The sequence below is a fragment of the Paramisgurnus dabryanus genome, chromosome 12 (assembly GCF_030506205.2).
Source record: "Paramisgurnus dabryanus chromosome 12, PD_genome_1.1, whole genome shotgun sequence".
NCBI classification, from domain to species: Eukaryota; Metazoa; Chordata; class Actinopteri; order Cypriniformes; family Cobitidae; genus Paramisgurnus; species Paramisgurnus dabryanus.
This window is the reverse complement of record NC_133348.1, coordinates 3,056,137-3,075,555: the sequence shown is the minus strand read 5'-3', so window position 1 is coordinate 3,075,555 and position 19,419 is coordinate 3,056,137. Positions and strand designations below refer to the sequence as shown.

General features: G+C 38.1%; 1 protein-coding gene across 1 annotated transcript in view; it reads right to left on the bottom strand.

Moving 5' to 3' along the window:
- Positions 1-19,151, bottom strand: part of coq8aa (coenzyme Q8A, genome duplicate a) — a 36,375-nt gene extending 17,224 nt beyond the window's left edge. The window contains exons 1-6 of the mRNA XM_065256174.2: positions 18,995-19,151; positions 13,781-13,969; positions 13,068-13,406; positions 10,537-10,603; positions 6,518-6,592; positions 1,217-1,342 (exon numbers count right to left, since the gene is read on the bottom strand). Of these exons, the coding sequence (XP_065112246.1) occupies positions 1,217-1,342; positions 6,518-6,592; positions 10,537-10,603; positions 13,068-13,406; positions 13,781-13,951 (778 nt within the window). The 5' untranslated portion in view covers positions 13,952-13,969; positions 18,995-19,151. The remainder of the gene's footprint in view (positions 1-1,216; positions 1,343-6,517; positions 6,593-10,536; positions 10,604-13,067; positions 13,407-13,780; positions 13,970-18,994) is intronic.
- Between the last annotated feature and the right edge of the window lie 268 nt (positions 19,152-19,419).

Sequence of the window (19,419 nt, the reverse complement as noted above, 5' to 3'; positions counted from 1 at the left end):
AGCCGTGATAAAATACACCGGTAACCTCACGGTTCAGACCACATTACATAAGTATCACTGCGCCACTGACTGCGTATTGATTTATGAAAATAAACACCACAGTCTTAAATCATATTTTTAATTTGTCTACAATTGCACTATTAATGGCGATATCCAGATAAATGTCAATAAATATTGTTGAGTCATCTCGTCGATAAAGAGAAAACGTTGTCTGAGGATTTTATAACTCAAGTTCACACGTCCACTATTATCCACTGGGTGGCGATCTTACCCAACTTAAACACTGACGCATTCACTGAAAACACCGTGTAGTACTGTTCATGGCTCCGTCTGAATCTGATCTCTTACTAAAGTTCTTCACAAAAATGGAATTATCTCCGCTTTTAATAAAAAAATTTGAGAGGTGATAAGAGATCAAATGAAGGTAGGATGAAATGTTTTTTTGTTTGTTTTTGTTTCAAAGCGGATGGTCTGTTCTTTCATTTGATATTTTATGTTTATATAAAGAAGATAATTTTTTGGAAGGCATTAAACTAAAACTGGGTGGCAACTTAAAAAAAAAAAAAAACGCTGATGGGGAAAGAGTTCAGCATGCTTCCAAGCATATTTGATCATCACTTCAACAGTTGCACGATATAAATGTTAATGTATAAATTAGATGAATGGTGATTTATAAAATAAACACCACAGTCTTAAATCATATTTTCATTGTGTCTTTGCTGTGTCTGTGTTGGTTGGGAACTGCGCTCTGTTTCAGTCACACTTGATTCTGAGGAACTACTTTGTTTGGCGGAAGAGTAATATTTGTACTAATATAATTACAACTTTTTTGGGTTTTATTTTATAAAATCCCGCTAACGTTATGCATATGAAGTAACCATTTTATAAACGCAATAAACCCCTCGAAGCGTTGGGTTACCAGTGCATTTTATAACAGCTAAGGGGGTTTAGGCACTCCGCTTCGCGTCGTGCCTAACAACGCCCCTTAGCTGTTATAAAATGCACTGGTAACCCACTGCTTCTCGGGGTTTATTGCTTTATTTTACAACTAACTAACTTCAAATCACCCATGATTTTAAATCACTCGAGATTGTAAGCTGCCAGAAGTTATAAACCATATCGGGTGTGAAGTACCTCTCAATGACCCAGACCGGTATCCGAGTGATCCGGTCAAACCTGATTAGTTATGGATAAACAGAAGAATAAATTCTCTTACCCTGGATACTGAGCATTTGACCGAGTTTAAGGGCCGCCCCACGCACTTTACACAGCGTCCTGACGATACGCTCTGCATTGGCCTCGGACAGGAAGGGGCTTTGGTCCAAAACTGCCTTCTTATCACCTGTGTAAAATCACAAGTCAATATATTTAAATTATGTACAGTAGTATTTGCAACAACAGTGTATTCCTGTAACTCAACTGGTAGGTAATTGGTTTGATTCTCAGGGAATACACATACTGATGAAAAGTTTGGATGAATGCAAAATGTATGTGAAGAGAACTGTTTGTCCACTACAGCACATATGGTATGGCCACTTCTTGTAAACAAGCATGTACAAACTGTTGGATTACAGTGAACAGTTCTGCATTATGTGAGAACTATTCCTGGATGCATTTAGGTGAAAGGTAATAATTATCCAGGACTTCTGGGTTTTAAATAGATAAGATCTTATTACGTAACATAGTCCTCTGAATGTATGCACCCTCCGTTCCTAAATCCAGTTCCATCACACCAAATTGTTAAACAAAGATCTAAAATAACCGGTATAACAGGAATGAAGCATTGACAGATTTTTAAAACTCTACACTTAAAGGGACACTCCACTTCTTTTTTGAAAATATGCTAATTTTCCAGGAATCCATTCAGCTGATCTCCGGGTCTGGCGCTACCACTTTTAGCATAGCTTAGCACAATCCATTGAATCTGATTAGACCATTAGCATCGCGCTTAAAGATAACCAAAGAGTTTCGATATTTATCCTATTTAAAACTTGACTCTGCTGTAGTTACATCGTGTACTAAGGCAGACGAAAAATTAAAAGTTGCGGATTTCTAGGCAGATATGGCTAGGAACTATACTCTCATTCTGGCGTTATAATCAAGGACTTTGCTCCCATAACATGGCTGCAAAGAGGCACAATGATATTACACAGTGCCCAAAAATCATCCCCTTAGCAACCTTCACTAGCAGAGGACTTTTTTCAGGCACTGCGTAATATTATTGCGCCTTCTGCAGCCATGTTACGGCAGCAAACTCCTTGATTATTACGTCAGGATAAGAGTATAGTCCTGGCCATCTGCCTAGAAAATTGCAATTTTTTATTTTCCGTCGGTCTTCGTACACGATGTAACTACAAAAGGGTCCAGTTTTAAATAGGAAAAATATTGAAACTCTTTGGTCATTTTTGAGCGCGATGCTAATGGTCTAATTGGATTTAATGGACTATGCTAAGCTATGCTAACAGTGGTACTGCCAGACCCGGAGATCAGCTGAATGGATTCCAAAACTGTTAAAAAAATCAAATGTTTAACTCTAGGGGAGCTGGATAATGAGCACATTTTCAAAAAAAGTGGAGTGTCCCTTTAAGCCTGGAGTACAGTTAAATTTTTTTTAAGGAGCATGAGCATACGCGCACAGTTGAACACACAGCCTTGCCAAGCTAAGTTTATTTGACTCATATACGTTAGGGATGTGCATAGATGCATCGCGTTCCCATTAAAAAGACCTGTCTGAAATCGATTTTGAATTGCAAGGCTCCGATTCTGTGTTTCATGCACAGCTTGTGCATGTACTACGGCTATGTGATCAGTAGGAAGTAAGGGTGTCACGATTTCGATTTTAAATCGAAATCGATCGAAATTAAGTCACAACCTCGAACTTCGAATTAAAAAATTGGATTGTCAATGCTGCCACGCCCCCATTTTACGTCCGGTCGGCTTGCCAAGCGGGGAAAAACCTCTCAGATATTTATATTTTAAAGACGAAGGATGTATTGCTACAACTCGTTGAAATGCATATCATAAACAGTATTACTACCTACTAGGGGTGTGACGAGATCTCGCGCGAGATTAAATGTGTTTCGCGAGATTACATGTGTCTCGCGAGATTTCTTGTGGAGGTGCTGGCCGTTTCTCAAAAAAAAAACTGCATCCTTCGGAGGTTGCATTTTTAAACTGCATTTACTTCATTGCTGTCTTATTAGAGACTATTAACAATTATAAAGTTTACTAATTATTTAGTTAATCACAATTTGTTGTAATATGCTCATGACTTGCGAATTTAATGCTCAGTTAATGATCTGAAATAAACCTTGATGACGTATGCATCCTGCATATGCGACCTTCGGAGGATGCAGCTTTCTGTTTGACCCTTTTACAGTGCATGCATTATATTTTTCTTTTACTGCGTTTGCTTTTTTGTTTGGGTTTCTAATAATGTTCGTTTTGGGAACTCGTATGAAGTCTGAGACGCGTTGTGTTTGTCTGTTGATCTGTGTCAGATGTGAAGTCTCAGCAGATTAAAACCTCACACGGAGTTACATGATTTAATGTCTGCATGTTCTTGCTCAAAAAATGACAGTGGCTGTATAATTTTTAGTGTAAAGAAATGGACATATGTTAAATATTAATATGGATTTAACCATTGTTTGTCTAAAAATAAGCATTTCTCTCCATCTAAAGTGAAAGTGAAGATAGCCGAGCCCACTATCGCCCCCTGCAGGCATTTGTTATAATACATACATAATGCTTTTTATGCCACAAATGTAATGTGTTTGTTAATGTTGTTTAATGTAACTTGGTTTTAATACTTTATTTGAACCAATTATTATTGAATCTTCGTTATTATGTAATTTTAAATGCTACTGCTGACTTGGGTCTATTTTTACTACCCCAAAATAACAAATTACTTCATTATCAGTTAGCAAAATAATTGTTAGGACCAGTCCTTGATTAGTTTAAACATTTAAAAATAATGTGATTTCAGTTTCTTATTCATTTGTTTTATCATTGAGGGTTTCTTAAAAAGTGTAAAAATATCGTCTCGTCTCGTGAACCCATTCTCGTGTTTCGTCTCGTCTCGTGGATTAAGTGTCACATCACACCCCTACTACCTACTGATCTGCCTTCAGACAGAGCGCAGCTCTCTGCACGTGCGCGAGAGTGAGGCGCCAAGATGCAGCAGATTATATTTTAAACAAAAGGGATAGTTTGTCTCAGCTCGCAAACTGAACAAATACGTAAGGATTACTACTTTAGTTTATGTTTAGACTTCGGACAGATGCGAGAGCGCATGCACGTGAGACAGAGAGAAGCGCAGCTGCTTATGACCCGCTGGTATTATTTCAGATGCTAGTCCAAGACGTGCGCATTAAGTCCATGTGCGTGCAAGAAATAATCCTCTCTACAAGTTCTCTCGCGTAAAGTGAAGCCCAAAAACCCCCATGCAAGGAAAAGCACGCAATGTGTATGTTAATGTGTAACTATAATAATAAAAATAAATATTAATGGCAAAGCATTTTTTTTGTCTTTCAAAAAAAAAAGTAAAAATCGAGAATTGAATCGAATCGTGACCTTAGAATTGGGGGGAAAAAATGTAATCGAATCGAGGATTTGGAGAATCGTGACAACCGTAGTAGGAAGTCTTTATTAATCTAAAATCACTATGGGTTTGAGTCGTTTATAACGTGCATTTAAAAAAGACAATCATCAAACACAATCATTCAAAATATTCTCTATTATCATGAAAATACTTGAAACAATCTGAAGAACAGCAATATAAATATGCCTCTAGATATTTCCTGAAACAGCGTTTTGTAATGGTTCTTCTTCTGTTGCACAAAAGGACCCTCTGGCTTTTGGATGTGGCGGCATTTCACCGTAATTCATTCATTGAGAAAACGCGCATTTGCCCGATTAATTGTCACAACCCTAATATGCGTACACAGAAGTTCGGCACATGCATATTGCAACAAATGTAGAAGGGCGTTCAGCCCGAAACGTTCGTTGTGGGCGATTAAACGCTATTTTGAAGCTTGAACTGTGAGTGCTGTCCCTTTCTCACATAACAAATGTAGGTAGCAATGGCACTCCTGGCCTACATACTAGATACTCCAGCACCCGCATACGCGACCTATTAGGGCGCACTCACACTATCCTAACCAAACCGCGCTCGGGCGCGTTTGACCCCCAAAGCCTGGTTTGTTTGACTAGTGTGATCGCTCTGATCCGTGCCCGGGCGCGGATTGTTTAATCGCGCCGCGGCCGGGTTGCAGAGGTGGGCCGGAGCGCGGTTCACTTGGGCTCAGGTGCGGACGGCTGTGGTGTGAGCGCAATCGCGCCTGAGCGTGATTCAAAAGGTGAAGACGTCAGTTGCGCGACCACTCACGTTCATCTGCCTCCGTAAAAACCTTTTGCTGCGAGCAGCGGGGTAATGTGAATGTCCGAGCTGCACACGTGACAGATCAACTAAGCAATATGATGAGATGTGAGAGGGCTGTCTGTAATCGCGCCCCAAATGACTCAGAATAAAAAACACAGACTTATCATTACGGTGGGTTCCAGTGTTAAGAGAGCGCTTTACTTCCTGCTTTTTTCAAAACAATCGCATCTTAATGACGAAAGCGCGCCCGGACTCGGATCGATAAGAAGTACAGTGTGAGTGCGTGCATCTGGGGGAGTAGGGAGGGGTGACAATCGCGCTGGGGCTTGGTTTGGATAATGTGAGTGCGCCCTAAGTACAAAGCACACACCGTTACAAAACTTTGGTGGTGCCAGTACAGTGCAGTGTGCGCATACTGTTCTGATGAGTGATGACCAACATTGCATGGCGGGTACACGTGAAATTTGACTATACTTCAGGCTTGACCCTAACAAAGCTTCGAGTCTTTAGTAAGGATTCATTAGGCCATAACCAAGTGGGTGGGGGACAATAATGTTAACAAATAATATCACTGATCCAATAAAATCCTAATAGGTAATCTTCCAGTCTAAATATGTCACATTATGAAACTGAATTGCATATAAAGCTTCATGTTGTATTTAACTAGGCAGAAACACAACATAAGCTGTGGCATGAGAAAATCCTAGACGATATCCATATTCACCTTCATGAGTAATGAACTACACTAAACATTTCAAGAATGAAAGGGAAAAACTTTTAAGCATACATGATATACGTTTTAATAATGTATTGACATTTTTTACATACCAATACACAGACATGTAAATACTGTAGATCTTCAAAATATAAATGTGTTTATATGGTCTGTGCTACAAAAATGGCTTCTGCCTCTTACTCATGACAGCTGTCTAATTTTGGAGCACTTCAGAGCGGTCAACTCTATAAATGTTTAGCTCCAATTATTCTCAGCGAGCATCAAGCCAAAGCCAGAACGTCAATGACGCTGATATATCTTTGTGAATAACAACAGGTGTACTGGGTTTACTCAGGCTGAAGTAATGCAGAAAAGTCTTATCATTGCACATCACAGTGGTGGGTGTTGCCTAGTGGTCTTACCATTCTTCTCTTCTGATCTGAGGGTTTTCTTTGCCACTTCAGCCAAAGCTCCAATACCCAAACCCACAGCAAGCCCTGCAAAAGACATACAGCAAATTATCAACAGGTTGCATTCATGAAAAGATTAGGTAGGTCGGTAGGCATGCAGTGCATGCAGTGTGATTGATAGACAGGTAGGTAGACAGATAGATTGATAGACAGACAGATAGGTAGTAGGGTTATGCAATTTGGGACAATATCTAATTGCGATTTTTCTTTTGAACACTTCCAAAACATTACTCTCTTTATTTATACAGCACAAATCTGGGTATCAATCCATAACCACACTAATGTTGAATAATAAACAACATGACAAAAAAAGACACCAAAAATAGCATATCAAATAACACTGCCGTCACCACATTTGCTGCGGTACAGCCGAGAAACAATAACAAGATTTGGTGCAACCTTCAATACAGTAGTTATGCAATTTTGTGATTATGTAACACACTCCTGCATAAAAAGAGTTAGGAAGGGTTTCAATTGGGTTCAAATGAACCGATGCCAGTAAACCTTAATATAAACAGCTATTACATGCAAGGATTGGAACAGACATGTTAAGAAAACAAGATTATGATTATGAGACACTTTAAGAGTATGATCCACCACCTTAAGGAAACACATGCAGTTTTGGCACGGCCTCTTGTGCCAAGTGTTTGCTAAAGCCTGCTGGGGAAGTTCAGGGTGAGTTGCGGTTGATGATTAAACAAGTTCCTGCTTTTGTGTCTTTTACGTCCGCAGGAGTTTAAGGACTTGTGGACAACAAAAGGAGCACAGTGTGCTTAAACACGGCAGCACTTGTAACATTGGAATTGTTTTTCTCTTTTAAGGACATTTGTGTAGGCTTGCATTACTCAATCTATACAGTGTAAAATTATATATAATTTTGACAAAAATTATGCTAGGGGCTGCATTTAAAAAGGTTTATTTATATAATTCAGTACTATAAAAGTTCCTGTAGATCAGTTGGTAGAGGCCTTAGCTGCGCAAAATGACATGGGGTTTGATTACCAAAAAACGCACATACTAATAAAACATATCCCTTGGAGGCATTATAAGCTGCTTTGGATAAAAGCATCTGTCCAATTCGTAAATTTAATGTAAATGTAATATTCACACATCTCTAAAAGCTGACGTCCAGTCAAAGGGCTCTTCCTATGCAGGGCACCGCACAGTGGTCAAGATCATTTACACAAAGTCTACTAGCATGACCAAGGACACTACGGGCACGAGTCTCGTATTACAAAAACACAGAGGTATGTTTTTGAACATGAAGTATTTAAGGTAAACAAAGCGAAACGAATGTGCTACTTACAAGCAGTTGTCAAGTTATTGGTGGCTAAGGTCATCAAAATTGTGACAGGAGAACGCAACCATATGAATGCCTGCCAAAACTGTGCCGACTATACTTGGAGGCTGTTATTCAAAATCAAAAGCTATCCAATGAAGGGTAGGGAAGACAGCCAAGAAAACTGGAGTGCACTATGTCCACTACTTGGGTCAAGGTGAGGACAAAACCTCAGATACATTAAATAAACCAGCGTATAAATCACTACAGAGCTATATATTCAGTATGTGACCCGGTCTGTGAAAACCCAGTTAGTCTTTTATTGTTATTTAGCGATTTCAACAAAAAATCTTCTTACATAATGTAAAGACCATTCTGTGGAAATGTAACCATGATATCTTTAATATTGATCGAGTAAGGTCATGACAAAGATTGAAATCAATGATTCAAATCAGACTTTGGGGCTGTTTACACTTGGTATTAAGATGTGTTTTCATCGATCGGATCACAAGTGGACGAGAAAGACACATTACGTTTACACCTGGTATTTAAATCCGTCTCTTTTGTCCACTTTCGACCACTTCTGTCCTGAATACTGTGAGGGGGTGGTCCGTGAGATGGTGGGCGAGTCTCTCTGCTGTCATTCAAACACGAGCGGGAGTAATTATGAGTTTATATGGACGCAAACTAATATTATGTCGGAGTCCACTGCTTGTTTAGCAAGTATACATGCTGCACACTGTTTTGTACGTGTGTATGTTAGAGCTTTCTCTGAATTTTCAGCGCAATTGATGAAATATGATCGCGCAACTTTCATGCTTTTAAAACGAAACTACGGAGAACACCCGCAGTAGTTTTATCAATGAAAGGCTAAAAATAGCGCTGTTCACTGTATGTTCACGCCAGAAGTAAAAAAAGACGTAAAATTTGTGTTTAATACCTCAGATTAGATAAATGGGCGGAGAGGAGGCGGTTGCGTGTGGCTGTTCGAACACATTCAACCACATGGCGTTCCGCAACTCCAAAGCGATCCGATCGACTACCTCTGGATGTGGTTGAAAGTGGTCGAAAGTGAATGCGTTCAAAACGTTTTGAACACCGTTTACACCTGGTTAGTAACGTCGTCCACTTGTGATCCGATCGACGAAAACGCATGTTAATGCCAAATGTAAACAGCCTCTTTGATGCTCCCAACCTCAAAACTAGATTGCGCCACGTCGCGTCTAGGACACCTTGTAGGTATCGTACACCATACGTGTACGATTAAATAACGCGAGCTTAGTCAGATAGCGTTTACTTCAAAATGCTAAATTTATGTTAGCAGCCAATGTTAATCGATAAGATTTGGGACAAATAAGATGTTATTTAATGTAAAAAAAAAAAAAAAACGTTATACTATGCGACACGGATTTGAGCAGCATCCAGAGTCACAGCAACAGCCATCGTCAGGCGCCACCGGTGTGCGTACATTGATAGAAAATAATGTGTTTTGTTTTTAGATTCATGACACAATGCTTGTTGTCCGGTGTGCGACCCCCTTTACAAATAGGGCCTGGCCTAAAGCTTGACTTTGTTAGATTCTGTGCCATACAGAAAAATAAACCCTTCAATATCCTTTATAAAGAAACCGCTCTACAAATCCCCACCATCCCACAATGCATTAGTGGCACAGCGAATGCCAAACTTAGTGTTAGGTGAAAAGGACACAGTGACCGTACAATATATGGGTTTGCAATAAACAGGTGTTTTCTTGTAACCAAGGCAGATAGGAGTTCAATCTGATAATAAACACTTGAATGTCGGCCAGCGTGATGGTCGCAGTACGCCAGCAGCTGAGAATATGAGATATATATTTTCAACATGTCAATAAGTGTGCGTCAGTGGAAAAACAGTATACAGTGAACCCCTGTATCCAATCATCACACAGTGACTGATAGTGGGACATTTTCCAATGCGACAGCACTTTTGCCTGCGAAACCTCAAACACATTTAGCCATTAAATGGATAGTTTACCCAAAAAATAAAAATACTGTCATGTTGATCTAAACATGTATCATTTTTGTTTAATACCAAAGAAAATATTTTGAAAAATTATGGCAAGCACGCAGTTAAAGGTACCCATTGGCATTCATAGTATTTGTATTCAAAGGGTACCGTCATCTGTGTGCTTACCATCATTTATCAAAATATCTTATTTTGTATTCAACAGAATAAAAAAAACTCATACAGGTTTTGATAAAAATGAGGTAATGAGGTAAAAGATGACAGATTGTTTATTTTGGGTGGACTCGATCCAGTAATAGTCCTTTGAGAAATAGTCAATATTGTGTCATTAACTAAACAAAAGAGAGTAGAGTTACAGACAGCAGAATGAGAAACAGGTGATGTACATTCCTAGACTGGTTAATCTCTTTCAAAATCCAAAGCGGCGGTAGACATAGTTTACACTATTACAATGTGGTCAAAATGGGGATTAACCTTAAACCTTCAATCTGGCTGTGTACTGCTATACATGAAGTGAGATGCAGCTCTCAAAAACTTTAGATTGAACAATGGGTGGAACATAATATTGCCAGAATAAATAAATGGTGAAGCCAAACAAACAAACACTGGTGCAATTTAAGTTTTCAGAACCTGAAAGCATATGCATGCATTATAAAAGCTTTCGGTTTGGCACGTTTGGTAACCTTACCTCCAAAATTTGCTAGTCTGCCCAGGCGTGTGACCGGTACCTTCCGTTCTCTCGCTCTTTCACTGAGCTACAGGAAAGAACAGTCATACTGTCAGGGGTGCAGCAATCACATAAAAATATTAAAATTGACTTCAAAGCTGTAATACATTTTTAATACCACGGGGCTGTAAAATGCTTTATTCAAATGTTCCATGGGTGTTGATTATTTATCTGTAAAACGCACACCTGACATGTCAAATGTCTTCACATAACCACCAGAGAAATGTTTGTGGTGAGTGTGCAATGTTTTAAATAGTGCAGATTAATCTCATAAGACCAAAGCTTTGGTTTGTCTTTATTTTTCTGATTTCTTACCAGCTATTTTGGGGTTAGGAAGAACCAATAAATATAATAACCAATTATTTTTTATGGGACACACGGTTGAATCGTTACACCCCTAATTTTAAGATATGACAGAGCAAGTTGTTTTTGGTCAAGACAACACTAACATTTAAGTTAGTCTGCGACTAGGCTAAGACCCTGTTTGGAAAACTGCCCAAAGTGTAATTGTCCATGTTTGAGAACAACAGGTTCCAGTTACACTGAATTAAGTATTATGGTGGAAACAACAAAAAAATTTATGTCCACTAATGTTAAGGGATGGTATCACAAGGGGAGCCAAATTTCAATGACCTATTTTTTCACATGATTGCAGATAATGGTTTACCAATACTAAGTTACTGGGTTGTTCTTTTTCACATTTTCTAGATTGATAGAAGCACTGAGGACCCAATTATAGCACTTAAATATGGAAAAAATCTGATTTTCATGATATGAGCCTTTAAATTACATAAACAGTTATCAAGTATACTTATAACACAAGTTATACAAAACTGCAAAATGTTAAATGCTTTTTCTCTTTGTAAGTCACTTTAGATACAAGAGTCTACTAAATTAATTAATGCAAATGCAAAACAGACTGATTTGCAATGGTAAGCATTAGTGATGCAACGATGTATCGGCCACCGATATTTATCGGCCGATTTTTGATGAATTTGAAACCATCGGCATATCGGCAATAGCACGAGAAAGGCCGATACCGATTGTTAATTAATTAACTGCATAAAAAAATCCATTATATGTCAAAAATGAGTTAATGTTGTTAATAAAATAAATGCTGAATAGCAAAAACCACCTTTGAAGGTTGTCATGCTGTCTTATTATATTTTTTTTAGCTTAATTTGTGCCTATGTTGGTCAGTTGAATGTTAATTAGATCCAATCCATGTTCAGTAATAATAATTTGATGCAGAAATAAACTAGCTAATAGACCAACTGTATGGTATTGTATACAAGTGTTTAATCGGCCAAAAGTTGTCTTTTTAAATCGGTATCGGCCTAAAAAATCCGATCAGTGCATCCCTAGTAAGCATGTAAAAAAATTCAGCTGTTGGATACAAATTCACAGAAAATGTCAATTTGATTTAAAACCACTTAAAGAAAATAACTGCAAGTATATTAAGTTATGTTTCTAACACAGGCGATGATAGATTGCCGCTTTAAAGGGGCATTTAACCCTAAAATAAATTTAGATGTTAACAGATATATACGTTATCCACATTGCAGAAAGCTAATATACAGTTTACAATTGTAATACAAATATTTATCATCATTATAATTGTGCAACAGGGTGTAAGCAAATATCGATACATGTGATACATTCATGGCAGTTGTTTTGTCTGAAGTTCACATCCCAAAAACTAGAAAGCATTCTTCTTATCTCTTAACTTAAACAGTGACAAGAAGTACTAGGACGGGGCACTTCACAATTTTTTACTAAGGCTTGCTAAGGTGGTGTGTTCTCAATGACAGGTTTCCTAAAATTCCCATTACATTCCTAAAAACAGGAAATATCCCAAATATACTGCCTCGCTTTAGAGTTTCGTGATATAGTGCAATGCAAACCTCGTATAAATGATACGTATCATGAGATTCTTTCCGATACACAACCCTAATTTTTTAAAAAGGTTAAAAAAAGGATTTTTTTTCAAATGCATTTAAATCATGTCATATTCGGGTTTGTCATAAAGATAAGCTAGATATCTCTAAATGCAAGGCTCGATTGTGACTGATATGAAAAAATAAATACATCATGAGACCTCACGCACATCTCCACCTTATTCATCTTGGTTAATCAGTCTGTCTTTAGTTGTGTTTACACTCACTTAATCTCCTTTGCTAACAACTCTTAATCATTCCCAGTGTCTCAATCTGTTCCCTACCTCCCGAGGTCGTGAATCAGTATATCGTGTATGCAGGTTTGGGCACTGGTAAGGACTCTAGCTCACTTGACATTGGGCCACCGTTCAATTATTCTCCTGCGACGTGGCTGCTTAAGCGCATTGTGATCATTCACAGCTGCACTGGAATGTTTGAACATACTGTTGTGTAATGTTTAATTAGGAAATGCATCAACACAATAGAGTTGCATTGTAACTATTAATATCCCCCATAATCCCCCTAGTTACTCAGCTATGAAATTGTCTCTCATACCATTTGTTTGTGTGGTTTGGAGCTGTTTCGTTTCGCCTCCCTGGCTTTCTCTATATCCTCAGCCGTGATTCCTCCAACAGAGGAGTGATCCTGGTGATATGACCGCGTTTGGCCCGTGAACTGGCTGGTAGGGTCTTTGTAGCCTTCAAACAGTTTGGACTTTCCTGGAGCTTGGCTATATGCGTTTGCTGCACCTGTGTTAGAGTCCCTAAAAACTGAATCACTGTCCAAACCTTCATGTCCTGCACTTTCAAGGTTCTCCTCTGAAGAGGTGAAGTCATACTTGGTGTCCGTGTCTGCGGCAAAATCGGAGACACTTTGTTGTTTGCCTGAGAACTCCTGAAATAAATAAACACCATGGTTATTATAGGGTACATAGAAAAATCAGGAACACATGATGATAAGCATACTTTTCTTCCAAGTACTTGAAGTGGAAAGTCAGTTACATAGACTTTGATACCATAAACATCTTGGCAGCACATACTGTGCTTTAGAAAAAATGTTGGGCTTAGTCCAGGTGGTAACCAAATCTCCAGGTAAATACAATTTCATTTGCATAATCTTTTTGTTAAAGTTATTGTATCTTGTATATTTTGCAGACCCAGAATAACAGCTGCAATCCAACACCACTATAAAGCTCAGTAAGCTGAGTAATAGGAAACTTTGGCAATTGATGACAACATGTTGCGTCTGGAAACTGAAGCTGAGCTCACCTGAACTTTCTGCATGGCCACGCTCATGGCCTGTTCAGCCGTCATCTGCATGCTCTGGCCCATAGTCTGGACTCCTCCGAAACGCAGCGAGCTGCCCTGGGTCTCGATCATGGCCTGGCTTAGCTTGGCCAGACCCCTCATAAGCAACAACATGTCGCTTGCCAATGCCATGATGGTTCCTCTTCACACCTACAAAAGGGAAGGAAGTGATACAATAGCATTAACTTCAACGTTTTTAAAGCCAACAATCGTGGTGGAAATCTACCTTGATTTGGATCATGTCGGGTGTAAAAATAAAAGAAACAGTGCTGAACTAATGCCACAGTATTTCATGACATTACCATGTCCAAAACATGTACCATTTCGGAAAGCAATATAAAATGTAACCAAGCTAAAGTAATTTTTTGTGATCGACACAAAATCGTCCTACATACTATAAAGAACGATATATGAAGATATAATTTTGATATTTTTAAATATTAACCGAGTATGGTCATGTCAACGATTTAAATTAATATGAAATCAAATCACTGATACTTTACCCTGGCTCATAAATGTTGTAAACTGCCTTAATGTTGTTATGTTTATACAATAATGCATCGATAAATAAATCAACTTGGCTCTTTAAATCAACATTACAGTTCCAAAGCCACCAAAAAACAGCTGCTATCACAATTCTTGGCATCTCTATCAAAGGTAAAATGTTTTCACGATGAGACAAGTGCCAAAATCTTTTGTTAATGACTAACTTGTGTTTGATTTAGTGTTGGTAACAAACACAAAAAAATCATACGAGCAAGGAGCAATGAATATACAATTTAGTCTGGCTGCTGTGAAATTCTCAATTTCTGGATGAATGGATTTTTATATTTTGCCAACACAAATATTTGTAGGATGATTTTATGCACTTTAAACACTAAGGGGCGGTTTCCCGGACAGGGATTAAACTAGTCCTTGATAAAAATAAATGTAAGGGCTGTTCAAACTGAAAACAATGTGCACTGACATATCTTAAAATACATCAGTGCCCTTTGTTTTGCCTCAAAATGCACACAAGTAATGTTTTTAGTAAGGCATGTTTGTTGAAACTAGTTATATTTCCCAATTAAACTAAGCCTACCCCTATGCCGCAGTTTTCCGGACAGGGTTTAGCTTAATCCAGGACTAGGCCTTAGTTACTTAAGGACATTTAAGTAGTTTTTTAAAAAACAAATCTTATAAAAAACTACACTGGTGTGCATTTTAAGACAAAACAATAGTACAGATTTAGACGGTTTCATCGGATGCACATGCGGTGACTAGGGCTGTGTATCACCAACAATTCCCCGATACGATACGTATCCCGATACAAGGGTCCCAATACGATGCGCATCACGATACAAGACTATTTTGAATTACATTTTTGTTCAGAATTTAGTAACATTATTATTATTATTATTTGTTTATTGTACATTGAATAAGCAGTGTTGTAACTGTTGTGTTTTTGCCATTCATTTATTAGCTATTAGAAATATTTAAAATCCCAGAGTTAGTACTTAACTCATGTTTTTTTTAAAGCAGTTTTACAAAGATGGTGCCTTACTCTTGTCTCTCATTATTCTTCTACATCTATGAATATATCTATAAACCTGCAGTCAGACTTAATACTATTTAATAGAAATCAGATTATTTATGTGACAGTTATAGTTTGAAGTAGCTCTGTATCTCTTCTCTATACTTACACTTTTCACATGCAAATCTTTGTCGTGTTTCTTCTCAGAGGCTGTTTACACTTGGCATTAACATGTGTTTTCATCGATCGGATCACAAGTGGACGAGAGAGACACATTACGTTTACACCTGGTATTTAAATCCGTCTCTTTTGTCCACTTTCGACCGCATCTGTCCTGAATACTGTGAGGGGTGGTCTGTGAGACGGTGGGCGAGTCTCTCTGCTGTCATTCAAACCCGAGCGGGAGTAATTATGAGTTTATATGGACGCAAACTATATTATGTCGGAGTCCACTGCTTGTTTAGCAAGTATACATACTGCATAGTGTTTTGTACGTTTATATGTTGGAGCTTTCTCTGAATTTTCAGCGCAATTGATGAAATAGGATCGCGCAACTTTCACACGCTTTCAAAACGAAACTACGGAGATCAGCCGCTTTAGTTGTATCAATAAAAAAGGCTAAAAATAGCGCTGTTCACCGTATGTTCACGGCAGAAGTCGAAAAAAGACGTAAAATTTGTGTTTAATACCTCAGATTAGATAAATGGGCGGAGAGAAGGCGGTCGCGTGTGGCTGTTCGAACGCATTCAACCACATATGCGTTCCGCAACTCCAAAGCGATCCGATCGAAAGTGGTTTCGACTACCTCTGGATGTGGTTGAAAGTGGTCGAAAGTGGACGAGCTCAAAACGTTTTGACCACCGTTTACACCTGTCATTAACGTCGTCCACTTGTGATCCGATCGACGAAAACGCATGTTAATGCCAAGTGTAAACAGCCTCTCAAATGCGTCAGTACTGTTTTATAAGAGCATGGCTAATAAAGCCCTTTGCAGTAGTATAGGCTAAGATATTTGCGCTTTCATACTGAACTCATTGACTTTAATGCGCGCGCGAGAGAGAGAGAGAGAGCGCGAGTACGCGACTCACTATGCAGACACATGCGCCAGCGAGACAGACACGCAAAGTGAAAGTATACCCCGCCACCTTTAACTCTACGCACTCCGCGGGACACATGCGTCCTTTCCATATGGATCTGGATCAACAGCAATTCGTCACGTTACTTTCAAAAGTACATCCGAATCGATACGGAAGGTGCTGTATCCATGCGCGCATCGTCAGACGATTTGTTATATAAATAAACTACTTTAAAAAAGTAAAAAAGCTTCGTTGTTATTAATTCTTATCGGAGTTTACCGGAAGTTATGTGTGTTCCTCAAAAGCCGATTGTTTATGTTGTTACTGCTGAAACAATCTTATATGTGAAAATATGTCAGGACATGCTGTTTTGAAATGAAAATGCAAACATGCATTTTAGTCTGGGACTAAAATAAGAATATGGTTTTGTCTGATTGAGAATCAGTCAACACCACAACTTAATTAACAACTTATTAATGGATGGACATTACCATCCGAATGGACAAAAATCTGTCGTTAAAAAATTATCAATATTTGACCCCCATCATCCCTAATTTTTTCAGATATTTACAAATATTGAAAGCATTTATTCACTAACTAAACAAGATCATACGATTTACATTTAACATACATGACCTAAATAAACTTGGAAAATGTTTAACCTTGAACTATTTGTCAGGATACAAACACCCTATCTGTGAAACAGCTCTGTAACAGTGTTTTATTCATCTATTTCATTCTGCACCATTTCCATCCCTTAACAGCCAATAGGAAAATATCATAAAGGGAAACAAAAGTAGTATTTTTTTCAGTCTGGACTTCCTTCTTGCACATGACTTCAGATTCATATCCTTTCCAACACGTGGTGGTTAACTCGAAAGAGAGAGATCGGTCTCACCACAGTGCCATGCCAACAGCTCTCTCCTGTTGCCAAAAGTGACCTATAATGCATTCAAGGAATAAGTTTGTGTGTTCCCTGGAAATTAAATCCATGAATGACTTGCAACTTACAGTTGATGAACTAAACATTTGCATTTAATAAAAATCATGCTCTGGGTGTAAATACATGTGCACATGTTAACCCACTTTTCATTGCCTAATCTAGTAAAACGGGTGTGGCTTGACACCATGGAAAAATTAAAGGTAGAGATAAGTTACACCTACACACCAAGTAAAGAAATGCATGTCTAGACACATCTGCATATTTGCGAATAATGGATGTCAGACTGCAAATGCAATGCATATTACAAACAGAAAGATTTTGCATTAGTTTATATCTGCATATATTATATATGCCTACATTATACATCTCTGTGCATGCTAAAAATGTTTTTTTTTTATTGCAACCACTTCACTTCCATTTCATATCTTTCAGCGGTCAATTGCCACTTGTTTTCATTTCCAACTCCTCAAAACAGGACAGGCTTTTACGGAATATCTAAGTGTTAGCATGAAAAGAGTAACAAATTTTAGGACATTTTAGGACACACTATCCTATTCCACTGTGCATTGCAAGGCAATTGCAGCTGTTATCGTATTAAAAGCATGAAAGAGAACGATGACAGATTGTTGTTGTGCGACAGGCCTTGTGGCAGGAAATCATAGAGCACATGCTAAGTTAATATACGGAAGGAACACATTAAATTTACAGCCAATCAGATTTTTAGCTATGGGAAACACCTTTTGTCTGTTTACATGTTATCTGGTGGTGATTTACTGACCTAAAAACAAAGAATATGGTTCCTAGTTAATAATATACTAAAAGGTTTGTTGACAAACAGATGATGAGATTGTACAGCTGCACATGTTGATGTAAATGTAATTTAAGAATCATTTACAAGTATAAATATAACACTGCACTCACTTTTCTTTTTCAACTATTTTTTAGAATGGCAAGACATTTTACTAATGCATCCATCAATTACAAATGCAAAATAAGCAACAAAAACTAAACTAAATAAAACATTTAAAGCTACTCCGCTATAAAGGATTATAAACAAAGGCTTAGCTTAAGGTTTAGGACTATTACAAAGATTCCCAACAACAGCTGTGTTTATTTCTGGCATTTAACACATGCTTAATATCTCTGATCAAGTTAGTACACTCTGTGTCCCAATCAAAATGCATGTCATATATCTACTTGAGTACCAACCCTTATTGTTTTTCAAGATTTCTAGCACTAAACAGTCCTAATGCATCAGAAAAGAAAGGATCGTCTCTTTAAGAAATAAAATGAAATGTAGTTTAAAGGCCTCTATGAGAAATTTGTTTTGAACATCAATAAAATCATTGTATATTATTAATAGATATTTTGTTAGAGAAACCTACTAAAGCGACATGGAAATCGTCTACACGCATGTACAATACACGTGTACCAATCTAAATGTACAGAAATGCGCAGAAAACGTTATGCTATTCAGATCAAACTCTGATCAAAGCATGGTTCGTCACACGACACGTGAGAAAACACATCGTCATTAGCCAAGCTGAAGGACGTACTATTCAAACGGTAAAACCTTTGCATTAGAGATTATCAAACATTTTGTTTAATAATAAATATTTATTTTGTTTCAAAAGGTTACTTACCTCCAGAATTGGCAACGATATGGCTAATGCTCAGTCCAACTCTGTGTATATGGAGGACGTGCGTCCATGAGGTGAAAGCTGTTTACCCTATGAAGAGTGCGTGTCAGAGCTGTTTGGCGCCTCCCTTCTTCGGCTGCCATTGGTCACACAATAGACGTGACGCAAGAAGGGGCGGAACTTTGAAACTTTATACGCTGTGTTATTGGTTCTTTTCTGCATCGATCATGAAGTCGCGCAGAGTAGGTTGACCAAAATATATGATGACCAAGGACAAATGTTTATCAAATTGTCGTTGCGCGGGACCGCTGAAGATTTTGATAGCAATACAATACGTAAACAAGTACTACAGCAACATGTATTTAAGAACAATATACTTTTTGTGTATTTGATGGGATGGTTGTTTTTGAAGGTTCTCCTTTATTCTT